We start from the raw sequence: 15714 nt of genomic DNA, 5'->3' as shown, positions 1-15714 counted from the left end.
TTGGATGTCCTCACCTGCATACAACCCTGCCTACGAATCCTCCGGTTCCTTTCGTGGATACCAAAGAGGGAGTTCCAGAGGTAGAGGACAGTTCCGCCAACGCGGCGGGCCTAGAGCAAGGGGTTCCCGTGGAGGGAGGGGCCCTAAGTTCACTCCCTCCCAATGATGTGATGCCGGTAGGAGGGAGACTTTATCACTTCCGGGATCATTGGACCTTCAGTCCATGGGCTCACAGCATAATATCAAGGGGCTTGGGTTGGAAATGGTCACAGGGATCCCCTCCTCCACCGGTGACCTTCTTCCAGAGACCCACTCCCATCCTGGAAGAGTACACGGCGGAGTTACTCAAGAAGAGAGCAATCAAGCGGGTTCGATCCCTGAAATTCCAAGGCCGCCTGTTTACAGTCCCGAAGAAAGACTTGTCGGCGTTGAGGGTAGTTCTGGACTTGTCGAAGCTCAACTCTTACATCCTTTGCGACAAGTTCCGTATGCTGACTATCTCTCAGGTACAGACCTTACTTCCCCGTGGGGCCGTCACCACCTCTATCGATCTTACCGACGCCTATTATCATGTCCCAGTAGCTTGAAACTTCTCTCCTTACCTAGGCTTCCGTCTCGGCAAGAGAGCCTTCGCATTCAAAGTCATGCCCTTCGGTCTCAGCATTGCCCCCAGGGTATTCACGAAACTGGGGGAGACGGTGCTCGAGCAACTCAGACACCAAGGGATACAAATCGTCGCCTATCTGGACGATTGGCTCATTTGGGCCCAGTCGCACCAGGAATGCAACAGAGCTACGTCGAAGGTACTCCATTTTCTCGCCAAACTGGGCTTCCAAGTCAACCTCCGGAAGTCCCGCCTACAACCATCAAGCCTCTTCGAATGGTTAGGCATCCGTTGGGACCTCTCAAAGCACAAGCTCTCCCTTCCTCCCAAGAAGGTGAGGGAGATAGCTTCCAAGGTCAGGAACTTTCTCAAACACAAACAGGTGTCCAGAAGAGCTTTAGAACGAGTCCTCGGCCTACTCCAGTTTGCCTCACTGACCGATCTCCTATTAAAAGCCAAACTCAAAGACATCAATCGAGTTTGGAGAAAGAGGGCGACAATACCTTTAAGAGACAAGACCTCGAAGATCCCCTCTGTCTTGAAAATGAGACTACAACCATGGTCCGATCGGAGGAACCTCTCCAAGTCGGTTCCTCTACAGTTCCCCTCTCCACAAGTGACAATTCATACCGACGCGTCTCTGAGTGGTTGGGGGTGTTACTCCCAACATCAGATGTTTCAGGGCTCTTGGTCACCCGCCATGAGACAGTTCCATATCAATGTTCTCGAAGCCATGGCGGTGTTCTTGACCCTGAAGAGAATCTCCCCTCCGAGGTCGACCCACATCAGAGTAGTCTCAGACAGCACGGCCGTAGTCCACTGCCTCAACAGGGGGGGGGGGGGGGGGGGGGGGTCCAAATCACCCAACCTGAATCAGATCCTGGTCACTATCTTCACCTTGGCAGCCGACAAAGACTGGTTCCTGTCAGCAACTCACCTAGCAGGAGTCCAGAATGTGATAGCAGACGCATTATCCAGGACGAGCCCACTGGAATCGGAGTGGTCCCTGGACATGCACTCCTTCCGGTGGATACTCAGGCTGGTTCCAGGTCTCCAGGTAGATCTATTCGCGACCCGACTCAATCACAAACTCCCATGTTATGTGACACCGAACCTGGACCCTCAGGCTTATGCCATGGACGCATTAACCCTGGATTGGAACCATTGGCAGAAGATCTTCTTATTCCCTCCAGTGAATCTTCTACTGAAAGTCTTGCACAAACTCCGCTCCTTCAACGGGGCAGTAGCTTTAGTGGCACCTCACTGGCCAAAGAGCAGTTGGTTTCCTCTCCTCCTCGAGTTGAAACTCCGTCCCTTCCGGATCCCATTCCCCAAACTGACCCAGGTGGTCCAAACTCGGATTGTGTCAGATTCCTCAAGGATAGCCAAAACCCTAACTTTGTGGATTTCATGAAGTTTGCGGCACGTAGGGACGCAAACATCGACCCAGATAATGTCCTCTTTATAGAATCAGACAAAAGGGACTCAACGATTCGCCAATATGATTCGGCGGTTAAGAAACTAGCGGATTTCTTAAGGACTTCAGACCATTCGGTTATGACTCCTAATCTAGCCATCTCCTTCTTTAGGTCCATTTTTGACAAAGGCCTAGCAGCTAGCACTATAACCACCATTAAGTCAGCTCTGAGGAAAGTCTTCCTGGTTGGGATTTAACATTAACCTGGCGGAGTCTTATTTCTCATCTATTCCAAAAGCATGTGCTAGGCTTCGACCTTCGGTTCGTCCTCAAAAGGTCTCTTGGTCTCTAAATGATGTCCTCAAACTGGCCTCCGACACGGACAACGAATCCTGCTCTTATATCACTCTTCTTAGGAAGACTTTATTTCTAACAGCTTTGGCCTCGGGTTCCAGAATCTCAGAACTAGCAGCTCTCTCACGAAACTCAGAGAACATGGATTTCCTCCCTTCAGGTGAGGTACTTCTTTCACCAGACAGGGCGTTCCTAGCTAAGAACGAGGACCCCCAAAATAGGTGGTCCCCTTGGAAGATTATTCCTCTTCTCCAAGATACTTCTCTATGTCCGGTCACCACTCTCAGGGCCTATTTAGCCAGGACTGCTACCCGATCGTCTGGCCCCTTGTTTATTAGAGAACAAGGAGGTACCATTTCCATACGTGGCATTAGGCAACAGATCCTATACTTCATTAAACAAGCCAATCCGGGATCATTTCCCCATGCTTATGATATCCGATCGATAGCTACCTCCATCAACTATTTCCAGAATATGGACTTTGATAACCTTAAGAAGTACACGGGTTGGAAATCTCCTATGGTCTTCAAACGCCACTATCTAAAGAACTTACAGGCTCTTAAATACCCAACGGTTGCAGCTGGGAGCCTTATCTCTCCCCATTGATCTTTTGTTTCTTCCTTTCATCCATCTCTTCTCTTCTCCCTCCTACCCGCCACTCGCACCACGACGCCGCTTCCTTGGTGGTTCGTTAGCCCTAAGTGTATTACATATTAGGTTAATATGATTGTAACTACTATTGTTTTCCGTTGTTATAAGGTTGGGATATTCTTAGCCATGTCAGTTTTGTTGCATGTTTTCCTCTGATACTCAAGGTTTCCCTGTTATCATGTTTGTTTATCCTTACTCTCACTATGCCCTGTGGCTAGTTTATGTTTTATGCCTACTTACCTTAATTATATATGATTTTCTTTACATGGTGTTGTTTCTCTCCCCTTATTAAATTAGTAGTTATTGTTGGGCTTGGAAGGCATTCTCTGGTACATTTTCACCGGCCGCCACAGGTCGACCCAGAAAAGGGATTTTGACAAAGGAAAATTCTATTTCTGGGGAGAGACCTGTGGCGCCCGGTGAAACCCTTCCCCTTATTTTACACGATCCCACCCTTTCCTTTCCAAGCCATCATGGCCAATACAGAAGGATGTTGTTCAGATGGCGCTCGCGTCGTGGCGTGGGTGGTGCGGCGATGGGGGTGTGTCTAGGGCCTCTGTATTGGCCCATCCCTTTGACGAAGGAATTAACTAAATGGAAGACAACCTGTAAATAGTGGATTTCACGCGCCTTTGCTTTATACACGACACCCAAAAGGTGCTCGCGCGAGGGTTGTAACCTCAGCATTCCATGCTTTTATCTTTCTCTGGTATAATTGGAAGGTTTTATCAGAAAAGATATACAAGAAGGACTTTTCACCGGGCACCACAGGTCTCTCCCCAGAAATAGATTTTTCCTTCGTCAAAATCCCTTTATTACCTGACACGCCAATGTGTCGGTTACGAAAGACGGAGGTTAGTATGCTGAGGTAACCCTTGATGAAAGACATAACTAGCTTCTCTTTTGTACGCAGATACAACAGAAAAACTCTGCTATATTGGCTATAGAGGTATTGGTAGAGGAAAGTCTATTATTCCTGCACCACACTCTAAATATGTCCCACTCAGATTAGTCAACCCTTACAGTGGTAATGATCTACAGGTATCTACCAGCCACTCCATCTCCACAACCCAATTTCTCATGGGCCAAAAAAGGAGCTATCATGGTCATGTGGATGTTGGGCCAATCCCTGAATCTTTTCAGGACTCTGTCCAGGATCTTGAATGGAGGAAAAGCGTAACGTTTAGACCTTCCCAGTTCAGAAGAAAAGTGTCCAGTGCGACTGCTTCCTGGTCTGGTACTGGAGCAAAATACCGGCAACCTCTATGTTATTTGTGAGGCGAAGAGGTCTATCGAGTGTTGACCCCACAACATCCAAAGGTTGGTGCACAACTTGTGATGTAGGGTCCATTCTGCAGTAAGAACTTGCCTTCTTCTGCCGAGCAGATCCGTCCTGACATTTTTCTCCCCTTCTATGAAGTGAGTAATCAGGGCTTGGTGAATGGCCACTAGCTCTTTGATATTTATGTGTCATTTCCTCTGACACTCTATCCACAGATCCCTGTCACAAATCGTATACGTCAAACGGACGAAATCGACCTCTCTAGTTCAGACAGACCAGACACTTGAAGCATGCCATGTGCGCGAACTAAACTGTGTGCTGATTGCTGCAAGAGATCGTCAACCGTAGCCGGGTGACCATCAGAGGAAAGTCCTTGCGACATTTCCGGAGTGCCTTGAGCACGATCTGAACCAATTATCATCCCCAGAAAAATGAAATTCTGTTTAGATGTTAGTTAAGATTTGGCCCGGTTACCATCAGACCTAACTGTTGCGTTAAGGGCATTATCCTTTGAAGAGCCTCCAGACACTCTACTTGTGATTCTGCTCCGAGTGGTCAGTCGTCCAGGTGCAAAGAAAAACCTTACTCCCTTTAATGTGAAGTCAGGGAGTCCCGTTGGACATTACCCGGGTAAAAAACGTACTTGTACAATGGACTGACGTCCAGAACAGGTTTTCATCCACCCCGAGCTTTTCGGAACTAGGTAAAGTATGTTGTAAAAAGCCCTCCAAGGAGGTGTCTTCTACATTTCTATGACTTATTTCGACAGCATAAGGCTCACTTGTTCTCAAAGAGATGCTGCCTTGTTTCCTGAGTGGACTGTTGTCAACTCTAAGGGTATCGACGACATGGGAGGCATAACACGTCTCACTTGATTCGGTTGTTGTCTTGAGAATCTGCGAGTTTGACCTCCAGTCGCAATCCTCTGAGTTTCCCTTGAAGGGGCTCTCCCACGAAAGAGTTGACGAGTGGGAAGAGCCTCCTTTTGTACCCTTGCTAAAAAGCTAGCTGGGAGGATTTATTTAGTAGTCCTAGAGAAAAAATATTGTGCAGCGCATTAATCTCCGAACAAGGGACAAACCTGAAGATAAGAAGGAACAACACAGTCCTCTTTTTAAGAACTCGTGCCGTGAAAAAGGGCGGAAAGTTCGATGGGGCCATCCCTCCAGGCCTTATCCAGACAGGCAATCAGATGCATCTGAGCCTCATTCTTAGGGTTTGTGGCTTCTGCGAGAGTTTCGAGAGTCCAGTCCGTAAGGCTGAAGACTTCTATTGTCTAAAAGTTTACTTCAGCCGATGGTCCATTTCAGAATTGGACCACATAAACTTCAACTTGCTCATGGTTGACCCTAGTGAGGAAAAGAAAAAGGAGGCCTTCCCTAGATCCTTTCTCTTGGGCGTCCATTGGTTGAGAGTTGAGAAAACTCTCTTAACCGATCTAGCCAGGACCATATTCTTGAAGGAGGATGTTTTCGGGGTCTGCCCTTCAAAAACTGAGAGGGCGGGGTCTGAAGAATAGGTTGAGAAAAAATCTTCTGGGTACAGAGACATTAACACTGTCAGAAGTTTTTTTTTTTTTTTTTTTTTTAAGAATCAGCTGACTGTAATGAATCCTGAGATTCGTCTTTTAATTCGGCTAATGGAACATCGATTCCCTGATTTGAATGAGTAGGAGACACATCCGTGTCATCCTGTCGGTTATTATCTTCCAAAAATAATTCATCTTGTCCTGAAGAAATCTCGTGAAGGATATCGTCCAGTTGCGAAGAAGCATCACGTTTATGTACTGTAAGCCTCGAGGGAGAAACAAGTTCCAGTGCTTCCAGCATAAGATCATCATGCTGTAAGGTAGCATCAACATCTGTAAATCCATGCAAGGGAAAATCTTGATCGTGTGCGTCCCACATGCGTTCAGCATGCTGTATGTCAACAGCGTGACACGAGGGAGCATTAGTTGCGCGTTCAGAAAATCGCGAAGGAGAGATAAAAACTTGTCTATACTGATCCGAGGACAAGTCCCGACCATATGAGTCCATCATGGGTCCAGATTGAGACTGTTGTATGCTTCCATGAGAGGTATCAGTCTAATGCATGAGTCCCGAATGCCGTGAGTTTGCAGCGAACCATGAGGAGGCGTTAGTATCGCGTCCAGTCAATCGCAAAGAAAAGACAACTGTTTGTATATAGTAACGTGTGACAAAACCAGACTGCATGCGTCCAGCATATGTCCAGACGGCCGCATGAGACCACTTTGCCGTGAGTTTACAGACTTCTGCATGCGTCCAGATTGCCGTGAGCTATCAGCGTGTCGCATGCGTCTGGCATGAGCGATAGTCAAGCGTTCCGCAGATCGCGAAGGCGAGACAATTACTTGTCTATAGTGATGTGGGGACAAAACCTGACTGCATGAGACCAGTATATATGTCCAGACTGCCGCATGCGTCCAGGTTGCTGTGTGTCCACTATGCCGTGAGGTTCTGGCATGTGTCCACTTTGCTGTGACTGTTCAGAATGCCGTGAGCTTTGCGTCTACCTTGTCGCTTGCCACAACGCAAGCTGATCGCTGTGAGGGAGCGTTGCTGAGTATTGGAGAAATACGCTGTCCGATAATATCGGAAGACCGTTTTCTTGGTCTATTGCTGTCCTTAAGATTCTTTTAGACGCGATTTTTTCTGCCCGAGAATCGTAAGCGTCCAACAGAGACGAAATCGACCTCTTTAATTCAGACAAATCAGATACATGATGAGCTCCGTGTGCGCTAATTGAACGATGTACTGATCGCTGCGAGGCATCGACAACTGTCGATACTTCCAGCGCGCCTTGATCCCGGTCTGTATCGTTCTGACACGTCAACTTCGTCCGCACTGCAGGATGGTTTATTAGGAGACATAAGTCTCTTGAGTGAATTAGGCTAGGTTCTTGAACGTAGTGGTTGGCGCAACCACGTCGCGGTTTTGCGTCGTCCGACGAAGACGCAGACATTCTAACCTCGCCTTTCCTGTGGCAAGGGGGAGCGATCTGGGGATCGTCAATATGATCGCTCGAGGGGACGTCCGTTCGCTAATCAAAGTCTGCCATATCCTTTGGCCTTTCGACATTCCTTCACCCAGGGGTTGGGGAGCATGGAAGAGGTCCCGGGCTGAGATTATGACGGACATGAACAGACGCACCCTCCACTGCACTGACACTGAATACTAGCCCTTTTAATCATTTCACAGTAGATCTTAATAGACCTTCCCGTTACGAGAGATTATATTCTTTCATCAAGGGCTAGAAAGAAAATACAATGGAATATATGATTAATATTAGTATTTTCAAAATCGAAATATAAAATAACGATACCAGTAATTGTGAAAACAAAAAAAGATTGTCAAGAGTATTGCGTATCGTAGATTAACTGCATTGCGACATTATATGTGCCATTGAATACTAGCACATGAAACTATTTCACATTAGATCATAATAGACCTGCCCTTTGCGAGAGATTATCCTCTTAAGCCAAGGGCCAGAATGAAAATACAATAGGATATATGAATAATAATAGTATTCTCAAAAGCGAAATATTGAATAACGATACAAGTATTGTGAAACGAAAATGATCGTTTAATATCTGACATCTCCCTCAGTCATACTCTGAGCGTAAAATGACTGTACGCTCGAGAAAAAGCTCTAATCAAAAATTGACTAAGGGAAATATACTAATAGGACAAATATATATTTGAAAATAATATATTTCCCTACATTATAAACAGACTTATGCTTAGTAAGCTAATATTTTAAAAATTTCTTGCAAGCAAAGAAAATAATTCATATAATGCAAGTCATGCTAAGCACATTACGTCACAGGATTGTGACGTCATCACAATGGTGGACTGAATTCCTTCAAAGTAATCACATTCCGCTCTGCTAAGAGTTACGTTACAAAATAGTGACATCACAAGGTTTAATGTAGAAAATGTCTTCCTTCCATTATAACTTTAAGAGTTATTCGTTAATAAAGTAGGAGGAAAAAATCTTTGATCCCTCAATGTACGAACACGGAACGAAAACAAATACATACATGCTCCCTGCTAATTACAGTGCGGGAATTAAGAGCAGCTCGAAAGCTGGTCTAGCCCAACACCCAAAGTTTAACAACAGAAGAGCCATTACTGGGTCTGGACATATTTGCTTGAAAATCAAGTTCAATTAAACTCTCCAAGTTGGACCAGCAATAAAAAACTATCCTAAAATGTCTTTGATAGTTGAAAGGCAGCAAAATCTATTAACAATAATCAGACAAAAGGTACTTCACCAAATTGTAAAATAAAGTAATATATCCACGAAACGAATTCCCGAGATGTTGACTCGATCAACGACAGAGAATTTCTGAAGATGTTGGGAATGGTTTTGATAACCTACGGTGATGGCGCTCATGTATGACCACCAACTGTCATGGCGGCGATCGCCACGAACTTGAATTTCTGTCGTGCCGCGTCGAAACGCGGGATTTAAGCTATATATATGTAACTACCAGGGAAGTTACATATTTAAAAATACTTTTTGTGAACATTTTTATCAGAAAAGGAATTTTTTCTTTACAAATTTTCATTAATTTTCTATTAATTTTGTTATAGTTCCTTCATGAATAAATTATAGTAAATTATGGTTGCAGACACGGAAGAGAAGCTTGGCCGATTAGTGACAGAATTTGGAAGGGTATGCGAGATAAGGAAGTGGAGAGTTAATGTGTGTAAGAGTAAGGTTATGAGATGTACAAGAAGGGAAGATGGTGCAAGGTTGAATGTCATGTTGAATGGAGAGTTGACTACTGCAACTCACTCTATTACAATTTACCAAAAGTGCAACTCAAGAAATTACAAAACATAATAAACAGAGAAGCAAGACTGATAAGAGGTGTCCCACCTTGAGAAAGGATCACCCCTATACTAATTGATTTACACTGGCTGCCGATTAAAGCGAGAATTGGATTTAAAATATGTACAATAACCCACCAAGTTATCATGTTGAATGGAGAGTTGACTACTGCAACTCTATCTATTACTATTTACCAATAGTCTATCTATCTATATACCAAGGCACTTCCCCCAATTTTGGGGGGTAGCCGACACCAACAATGAAACAAAACAAAAAGGGGACCTCTACTCTCTATGTTCCTTCAGCCTAATCAGGGACTCAACCGAGTTCAGCTGGTACTGCTAGGGTGCCACAGCCCAACCTCCCACATTTCCACCACAGATGAAGCTTCATAATGCTGACTCCCCTACTGCTGCTACCTCCGCGGTCATCTAAGGCCCCGGAGGAAGCAGCAGGGCCTACTGGAACTGCGTCACAATCGCTCGCCATTCATTCCTATTTCTAGCACGCTCTCTTGCCTCTCTCACATCTATCCTCCTATCACCCAGAGCTTTCTTCACACCATCCATCCACCCAAACCTCGGCCTTCCTCTTGTACTTCTCCCCTCAACTCTTGCATTCATCACCTTCTTTAGCAGACAACCATTTTCCATTCTCTCAACATGGCCAAACCACCTCAACACATTCATATCCACTCTAGCCGCTAACTCATTTCTTACACCCGTTCTCTCTCTCACCACTTCGTTCCTAACCCTATCTACTCGAGATACACCAGCCATACTTCTCAGACACTTCATCTCAAACACATTCAATTTCTGTCTCTCCATCACTTTCATTCCCCACGACTCCGATCCATACATCACAGTCGGTACAATCACTTTCTCATATAGAACTCTCTTTACATTCATGCCCAACCCTCTATTTTTTACTACTCCCTTAACTGCCCCCAAAACTTTGCAACCTTCATTCACTCTCTGACGTACATCTGCTTCCACTCCACCATTTGCTGCAACAACAGACCCCAAGTACTTAAACTGATCCACCTCCTCAAGTAACTCTCCATTCAACATGACATTCAACCTTGCACCACCTTCCCTTCTCGTACATCTCATAACCTTACTCTTACCCACATTAACTCTCAACTTCCTTCTCTCACACACCCTTCCAAATTCTGTCACTAGTCGGTCAAGCTTCTCTTCTGTGTCTGCTACCAGTACAGTATCATCCGCAAACAGCAACTGATTTACCTCCCATTCATGGTCATTCTCGCCTACCAGTTTTAATCCTCGTCCAAGCACTCGAGCATTCACCTCTCTCACCACTCCATCAACATACAAGTTAAACAACCACGGCGACATCACACATCCCTGTCTCAGCCCCACTCTCACCGGAAACCAATCACTCACTTCATTTCCTATTCTAACACATGCTTTACTACCCTTGTATAAACTTTTCACTGCTTGCAACAACCTTCCACCAACTCCATATAACCTCATCACATCCCACATTGCTTCCCTATCAACTCTATCATATGCTTTCTCCAGATCCATAGTGCAACTTTAAAAATTACAAAACATAAATAGAGGAGCAAGACTGATAAAAGGTGTCCCACCTAGAGAAAGGATCACCCCTATACTAATTGATTTACACTGGCTGCCGATTAAAGTGAGAATTGAATTTAAAATATGTACAATAACCCACCTAGTTATCAGAACCATTCGTCCAAAATACTTTAGAAAATTGCTACATATTGCGCAGTCAACAAATTGTACCGACACAAGAATAGTTACAGATGGTTTCAAACTGTTACAACCTTCATATATGTCTACTTTAGGCTCCAGAGCCTTTAAATATGCAGCCCCCAGACTATATAATAAGCTCCCACAAAACATTCGAATGATTGAAGACATTAAGGCTTTCAAGAGGAAACTGAAGACTTTCTTATTTAAACAGCCTCACAACAGTGACATTTTAATATTAAATGAACAATACGTACTCTGAAACGATAAATACTTTGAACGAACAAGGTAAAACGACAGCGGAGGTCCTGTAAAGAGTGGGGTTCTCCTTCTGTATGGGACCGAAAAAGCAGCCATCAAAGTAAAGTAAAGGAGATTTACTTGAGAAGGTGGGTCAGTTTAAGTACTTGGGGTCTGTTGTTGCAGCAAATGGTGGAGTGGAAGATGATGTACATCAGAGAGTGAATGAAGGATGCAAAGTATTGGGGGCAGTGAAGGGAGTGGTAAAGAATAGAGGGTTGGGCAAAATTTAAAGAGAGTTCTGTATGATTAAGTGATTGTACCAACTGTGAAGTATGGATGGGAGTTGTGGGGAATAAAAATGACGGAGAGACAGAAATTGGTCTGAGATGAAGTGTCTCAGGAGTATGGCTGGTGTATCTCGAGAAGATAGGGTTAGGAACGAAGTAGTGAGGGTGAGAACGGGTGTAAGAAATTAGTTAGCAGCTAGAGTGGATTTGAATGTGTTGAGGTGGTTTGGCCATGTTGAGAGAATGGAAAATGGCTGTCTATTAAAGAAGGTGATGAATGAAAGAGTGATGGGCGAAGTACAACAGGAAGGTCACGGTTTGGGTGGATGGATGGAGTGAAGAAACCTCTGGGTGATAGGAGGATAGATGTGAGAGAGGCAAAAGAGCGTGCTAGAAATAGGAATGAATGGCAAACTATTGTGACGCAGTTCTGGTAGGCCCTACTGCTTCCTCCGGTTGCCTTGGATGACCGTGGAGGTAGCAGCAGTAGGGGATTCAGCGTTATGAAGCTTCATCTGTGGTGGATAACGCGGGAGGGTGGGCTGTGGCACCCTAGCAGTACCAGCCGAACTTGGTTGAGTCCCTTGTCAGGCTGGGAGAAACAGAGTGGAAAGGTCCCCTTTTTTTCATTTGTTTGATGTCGACTAACCCCCCAAATTGGGGAAGTGTCTTGATAAAGGTATGCAAGTATAATTATTCAACTTCAAAATGACCCCAAAACCACTAAAGCATATGAAGAGTCACTTTACTATAACAATAAAAGAATATAATCTACAAGCTCAAATCAGGTTAGCAATAATCGAGTAAGATTTGCCTGCCAATATTCACTACAGCACAGAAATCTCAAAGTTTAATAAACTATAAATAGCACATGGTACTAAGAGCTTGGGTGCTGCTACCAATAAAGTACATCTGTAATGTGGAAACTAACCATATACTTGCCTTTGTTTCTCAAGTTGTACAATTTTATTTTTTGTCTCTTCCTCTCCATAGCTAATTTTCTGTTCAAGTGAAATTAAGGACTGCTGATATTCTTTTATTCTATCTTTTCCTTCAGACAAATACTGTCGTGACTTCTTCACATTAAGCTTACGTGCTGCAAGTGTAGAAGACTTTTCTTCATGAAGAGCCTGAGACAGAAAATATGAAATAATAAGTAATATCAATTGCAGTATTAGGGACGCAAATGCCCGAGTCAGTAAAATGGGAAAAATGGTTAAGATAGAAAAACAGACCTACCAGCACTCTGGATCTCACTAACTTTGAAAATACCTCCAACACTGGCACTAGATTCTCCTGCACTTGAGAAAATCTACCACACTTTATTCAAGTTTGTAATTGTCACTACTACTCATTTTTCAGTAAATATGATAATTTCCTAGAATATTTTGATAAAAATGTTCAACACAATCACATTTTCAACAAAAATAAGGGAATGTGTAAGGTGTGGGAAGGGATGATCTAGAGTGAGGACAGTGTCTGGCTTACTAGCTTCCTCCTCCAAGGTAAACGAATAGTTTAGCTAGTGAGCGGGAGGCAAAAAAAAGCCTAAGCTAAAATGAAGGGTTATAAAAGTAAAGTACATAAAATTAGTAATAAAAATAATTGGAATGAATGAAGAGGGAGAACGAAACACATACAATAATTCCTACTTTTCTAATTTTTATTCTAGGTGATAAGAGCAGATTCTGTATGCTTTATATCTATTGGAACACAACTGTTTAGTGTTCTGTGTTGGCAATAAGAATTTCACCTCTCAGAGAGCCAGTGAAGGGAATCACTTATGGCCGGTGAAAAGAACGAGTTCATTCATAAGCTTGCTATGAATATAAAATAGAGAGAATTATTTGTGAAAGCTAAGTCAGCCACATATACATATAACCAAGCATACTAATGCTAAAAAATAATGGTACTCTGCCTCATTCTGCCATTAACATACAATGCAATGTACAACAGGCTATAGCCATGGCCATTTCGTCATATGGATATAAATATATATTTTTCTTTAATTTTGGTTTTTACTCATGAAATTATGCATCCATGTTCTTAGTAGATAGATGAAATTCAATATACAGTGGAACCTCTACATCCGAAGTAAAATTCGAGGAAATTTTTTACTCTACACCCGAATTTTATTTTGACACACGAAGTAAGCAATTTTCGTCGTACCGGTTGTATCCAAATTTTTCGACAGGCGAAGTACAATCCAAACACGTTCCTACTCTACACCCGAATGTTTTTTTCGACACCCGAAGTAAACAATACTCGTACACGTAGTCGGTGCTCATAGCGCCTGAAGTGTTTTTTATTTCCGCCAATAGAAGGCAGCACATCGACCTTGGAGGGACGCTCAATTAGCGGGGCTTGGGTCAGTCCTCTTTTCTCGTTGGCTTCTTGCGGTTGTGCTCTGTGCGTTCTGCTATTAACTCTGTTTTAATCGTGATTTTTTATGTGCATCCTTTAACGGTAATTTACGTAAAGTATGGGTCCTAAAAGGCTTAGTTTTGCCAGTGGTAGTGGTAGTGGTGAGAAAAGGAAGAAGGAAATGCTTTCTTTAGAAGTTAAGCAGGAAATTATTGAAAAACATGAGCATGGCGTCCGCGTGAGTGAACTTGCTAAACAGTATGGCCGTAATATGTTGACAATCTCGACAATCCTTAAACAGAAGGAAGCTATTAAAGCAGTGAAACATTCTAAGGGGATCACCATAATTTCAAAACGCCGTAACCCTATCATAGAAGAGCTGGAACGACTTCTACTAGTGTGGATTAAGGACGGAGAGATCGTTGGCGACACCATCACCGAGACCGTCATCTGCGAGAAGGGGCACGCCATCTTTACGGACTTGAAGGAGGAGAGCTCTGGGGGTGATGCTGGGGAGAGTTTAACCGAGCCTTCCTCAGATGATTTCAAGGCATCTCGTGGCTGGTTCGAGAAATTTTAGAAACGGTCCAGGATTCATTCAGTTGTTCGCCACGGAGAGGCTGCTAGTGCGGACACAAAGGCTGCAGCTGACTTTGTCAAGAACTTCGAAAAGATCGTGCAGGAAGAAGGCTACGTAGAGCAGCAGGTGTTTAATTGTGATGAAACCGGGCTGTTTTGGAATAAGATGCCGAGTCGAACCTACATCACTGCCGAAGAGAAGAAATTGCCTGGGCATAAGCCAATGAAGGATCGCTTGACTCTTGCCCTATGTGCCAACGCTAGCGGGGACTTTAAAGTCAAGCCCTTACTGGTTTACCATTCAGAGAACCCTAGGGCCTTTAAAGCACACAACGTTGATAAGGATCAGCTTCATGTTTTCTGGCGATCCAACTCGAAGGCCTGGGTCACTAGGCAATTCTTTGTGCAATGGGTAAACCAAGTTTTCGGCCCTTCTGTGAAGAAGTATCTTCATGAACAGAAATTGCCTTTAAAGTTCCCGCTCACCCCCCCGGACTTGAAGATGATATCTTCGATGAACTTAAGTTCATAAAGGTGCTGTATCTTCCACCGAATACCACCTCTATCCTCCAGCCCATCGACCAGCAAGTCATCTCTAAATTTAAGAAGCTGTACACCAAGCACTTATTTAAGCAGTGCTTTAATGTCACGCAAAGCACCAACTTAACTTTGCGTGAATTTTGGAGGGGCCACTTCAACATCGTGCACTGCTTGAAGATCATAGATCAGGCTTGGGTGGGATTAACTCGACGGACCCTCAATTCTGCCTGGAAGAAGCTGTGGCCTGATGCAGTTTCTCCCCGAGATTTCGAGGGTTTTGACCCCGAACCTGATCCCGTGGTCGGTGCAGCAGAAGCCGTAGAGGAAATCGTCTCCCTTGGGAAGTCCATGGGTCTGGAGGTCGACGCAGATGACGTTACGGAACTCGTCGCCGAACATCACGACGAACTTACCACGGATGAGCTCAAGGAACTCCATGCTATGTCGGAGCACATGAGTGATGACGAGGAAGGGAGCGAGGAGGTAGAACATGTGTTAGGTTCGGCGCATATAAAAGAGGTGTTAGGAAAATATCAAGACGTGGTCGACTTCATCGACAAAGACCATCCAAAGAAATTGCAGGTTTGTCGTGTAGTTTCTCAGTTCGATGATGTTTGCCTAACTCACTTTCGAAACATTCTGAAAAGTCGTACCAAACAATTATCTATCGATAATTTCTTTAAAAAAAACCGCGAAGCGAACTCGTGATGAAGAGGATGTAAGTGATTCGAAGAAAACGGCAAAGAGTGAAGCGGAAGAAATTCAGTCAATTTTAAGTGTAGAGAGTGAAAGTGATT

At 44.1% G+C, this 15714-nt stretch overlaps 1 protein-coding gene across 3 annotated transcripts in view; it reads right to left on the bottom strand.

Annotated features, from left to right (window-relative positions):
- The window catches only part of LOC137653488 (E3 ubiquitin-protein ligase TTC3-like), a 216890-nt gene that overhangs the window by 158617 nt on the left and 42559 nt on the right, over nt 1–15714 (bottom strand). For all 3 annotated transcript variants that reach the window (XM_068386934.1, XM_068386932.1, XM_068386933.1), the window contains exon 3: nt 12377–12564. In XM_068386934.1, the coding sequence (XP_068243035.1) occupies nt 12377–12564 (188 nt within the window). The remainder of the gene's footprint in view (nt 1–12376; nt 12565–15714) is intronic.

Source organism: Palaemon carinicauda, chromosome 14, assembly GCF_036898095.1.
Source record: "Palaemon carinicauda isolate YSFRI2023 chromosome 14, ASM3689809v2, whole genome shotgun sequence".
NCBI classification, from domain to species: domain Eukaryota; kingdom Metazoa; phylum Arthropoda; class Malacostraca; order Decapoda; family Palaemonidae; genus Palaemon; species Palaemon carinicauda.
This window is presented reverse-complemented; position numbering and strand designations above follow the sequence as displayed.